At 51.6% G+C, this 3,709-nt stretch overlaps 1 protein-coding gene across 1 annotated transcript in view; it reads right to left on the bottom strand.

Annotated features, from left to right (window-relative positions):
* Positions 1 to 743: 743 nt before the first annotated feature.
* Positions 744 to 3,709, bottom strand: part of SENP1 (SUMO specific peptidase 1) — a gene marked incomplete at its 5' end in the record, with an annotated part of 13,428 nt that continues 10,462 nt past the window's right edge. The window contains 2 exons of the mRNA XM_026867398.1: positions 744 to 2,561; positions 3,222 to 3,317. Coding sequence (XP_026723199.1) covers positions 2,499 to 2,561; positions 3,222 to 3,317 — 159 coding nt within the window. The remainder of the gene's footprint in view (positions 2,562 to 3,221; positions 3,318 to 3,709) is intronic.

The following is a 3,709-nucleotide window of genomic DNA, read 5'->3' on the forward strand; positions in this document are numbered from 1 at the left end:
AAAAAAAAAAGTCAATATGACCTGAAAATCCCCAGACTGGGATGGCCAGGCCGGCTGGGCAATATGATTTATTCTATTAATAAGCCAGAAAGAAGGGCAGGAATAAATGCTGAATGCATTTTTGGTGGCCGCAGAGGGCTGGGAGCTGCGTGGCCGGGGAGGGGGTGTGAGCCTCTTCGGGGTACCAGCACAGCCGAGGCACAAGCTGCCTTTGACAGAGCCATTTTCTCCCTGGCTTTTTTGGGAGAAGGGAGCCAAGGAAAACACGGGACTTGTTGATTTTTGTCCCTGGGACATTGTAAGGGGCTCTTTCAGCCCAGAACTACTGTTCGGAGCGGGACGGTGGGGGCTGGAAGCTCCTTCCCAGGGGTGGGGAGGGATGAAGCCCTAAAGCAGGTTACTGGGACAGGATCCCCACTCCCAACTCACCACCTCCAGCTCCAGAAAGCACCAAAACCAAAGGCGATAACACCCGGCCTGCAACTGTAGAGGCCTTTTAACTCCAGCTCGCAGCAGCTCTGGCTCCTTCCTCCATCAAATGGGGCTAAAACACCTCCATAGCGTGAGCGCCCGAGCCTGCTGAGAGTGATTTATTTTAACTAGAAGGTGAATTAAACAAAACAGCCTTCCCTGAGCAAGGGCTGCTCACCACCAGCGACACTCCAGCTCCTGGTGCGGGGATACAGCTCACAGTTGGTTTATTTAACTCTGAATCACGACACGCGCACGAAAAGAAAAAAAAAATACATTACTTTTTTTTTTTTTCCTCAGATCTTTACTTGCAGCAAAAGATAGAAAAAGGTAGTAAATGAACTTGGTATAAAACACACGGAGGGGAGAGGGAACGGGTACAATCCATCCTACAAAGAACACAATCTGGCAGGAGTAAGGGCTGAAAGGGGGAAGTTTTGTACAAAACTACTGCTTACAGGTAGAGAAAAAATGTATAAAATATCCCTCCCTATCTGGAGACAAAAATACAAAAGTGGACATTCTTTCATTCTTTACTTATACTTAAAAAGGTTATGTACATGAGAGAAAAGCAGGTTCAGCAGCTTGGGAAGCTCATCAAACACTCGCCGCTTCCTCCCACATCGCACTTGAGAATAAATTAAAACAGTTGAAAGCATCAGCACGGCCCCACCCGAGACCCTCTGGAGAGCCCAGAGGAGCAAACTCTCGGGGTAAAACATTCAGAAGCATCGGGGCACCCCCAAAAATCCCTCGTTTTGGAAGGGTTTTCTGTGCTTCTGAGTGTTTTACTTCTTGCCCCCGAGAGCGATGGGGATGCAGCTCATCCTGAAGGCTCCCGGGAGTCGCGCGCTGGATGGACTCAGAGGTACCTTTGGAAGAGCCTCTCGACAGGACGCCAGTGCCTGGCCTCTAACGTGACCTTTGACCTTGCGTCAGCCTTTATCCCCAGGCAAAACATGTGCAAAATATCACGGAGAGAGAGGAGCGATTCATTCCGCTCAGCTGGGGCCCTCCGCGCAAGGACAAAGGTGGCAAGAAGCCGCAGCCCCGGCTCCTGTGAGGAGGCAAAGCTAGGGCAGGCAAAAAAAGAAAAAAAAAAAAAAAAAAACCCACCCAAAAAACCCCCACAACCGAAAAACCAACCCAACCCCAAACCCAACGCAGACTTTGTCCTTTGTCGCTCCGGAAAAAATCGTTTGAAAATATACACAAAATAATTCAACAGCGCCATCGGCTCGACTCGTTTTGTACCTGAATTTCCATGAGCAGCTGATACTAAAGAACTGGGAGACCACAAAAATGGCTCTGCCACAGCGGCGTTTAACAAACAAATTCCTTCCAGAGTTCCCTGGCTCCCACCTGCCACCCTCGAGGGATGCCCGAGCTGTCTCCAGCCCCCCCAAACCCCACAGCCAGGCTGTCCCGAGAGTGCCAGGTTTTAATCTTGGGTGGCGAGAGTTTGCGATGGGTGTGAAAAGGCCGGCTTCGAGGACAGAGAGGAGATCCTACAGGAGCAGAGGACGCAGCGAAAACGTTCCTCGACACACAAACCCTCCCCTCCATCCGCCCCCAAACAGGCTTTTGCCCACCCGACTTGGAGCTCTCCCAGCGCGCGAAGCATCAGAGCCCACCGAAGCGCCTCCCCCTTCCCTCTCTCAGGGTCATGCCCTCAGCTCCAAGCTGGCAGCAAGAGCTGCAAAAAGCAGAAAAAGAAGTTTTGTGAATGTCCGAAGCTGCCCCCTCAAGTCTCAGCACCTGAAATTGCTTGTAAAAATAGGTCTTGAAATAAAAAAAAAAAAACACACAAAAAAACAGGGGGCGGAAGACAAAAAAAAAAAAGAAAAAAAAAGGCAAGTGTGCTTCTGAACATTTCTATTGCGCATTGGTCCGTGAATGGTGTTTTATCAAAAATATGATACAGAGTTTGTTTGCTGTGTCTTTGAGTGAAGCCCTGGGCAGGTCCGTGCCCGCCGTGGCTCAGGGCAAATCCGGGCACTTCTGATACAACCTCGGGCACAGCGTCATCATAACAGCTTGCGGTGAAGGATTTCCCAGGCCATTCGCTTTCGGAAATAGGGCATGTGTTGCTTGGGGGTGGGAGGGGAGGAAAGAGAGAGAAGAGAAAGAAAAAAAAATAAAAATGTCCATCAGCGTGTCTGTCACTGCTGGGCTGTTTATGGAGCAGCCACGCTCCTGGGGCAGCTTTTGCAGTGGTGCCTTTGTGTGTGTGTGTGTGTGTGTGTGTGTGTGTGTGTGTGTGTGCATGAAATTTCTTTTTCTTGGTTATGGAAAACGGGAGAGCGGATGAGATCTAGGCAATAATGTAACTCTGAGGGTGTATATTCTGTAATAATTACAAGTAAAATATTCACACGTGGGATATTCCGTGGAGGCTGACAATGTTAAGTAACACTGAAATTCCCTGGGATTCGGGCTACGACGCCCCATTTCCATTGGGGTGAGTGCCGTTAGGGGTTTGTGAGCTCTCCCCGGCTGCAGCAGGGATGGATTTGAGCACAGGGGGAGATCCAGGGATGGTTTTAGAGGAACAGTTTCGCGTGGTGCCACATCACCGTGGGCCAGCTCTACCCCAAGGAGCAGCAGGACGTTCCCTGCGTGGGCTGGGGGCACTTTAAACCCCCCAGAAAAGGAAGCAAAGGGTGTTTGGGAAAATCAGAATAGGCACAGAGAAGGGCCACGTGCCCGTCTCTCCCCAAGCACGAGGGGCAGGCCAGGGCGGGGTGTACCTGAGTGAAGTTGATGGGCTTGTCTTTGGTGATGCAGTCGGCGTATTTGCAGGCAAACATCCCGCAGTCGCTGCCGTTCATCTGCTGCGGGATTTCCTTTAACGAAAAGGACACAAAATCAAGTGTTATTTCCGAAGGAGCTGGTTCCCGCTCGCCAGCTTCTAAGGATGAAGAGTTCTGAGCAAAGGAACCTCTCTCAAACGAGGCAGGTCAGCACAAACCACAGAACCACAGAATCCCAGAATCATCCGGGCTGGAAAAGCCCCTGAAGCTCCTCCAGCCCGACCGTGACCCTCCCCCTGACACCCCCCCAACTCCCCCAGATCCCTCAGCGCTGGCTCAGCCCGACTCTTCAGCCCCCCCAGGGATCCCAGGGACTCCCCCCTGCCCTGGGCAGCCCATTCCAACGCCCAACAGCCCCTTCTGCACAGAAATCCTTCCTCAGAGCCAGCCTGACCCTGCCCTGGGCAGCTTGAGGCCATTCCCTC

The sequence above is a fragment of the Athene cunicularia genome, unplaced genomic scaffold, assembly GCF_003259725.1.
Source record: "Athene cunicularia isolate RWA unplaced genomic scaffold, athCun1 SCF_34, whole genome shotgun sequence".
In the NCBI taxonomy this organism is placed as follows: domain Eukaryota; kingdom Metazoa; phylum Chordata; class Aves; order Strigiformes; family Strigidae; genus Athene; species Athene cunicularia.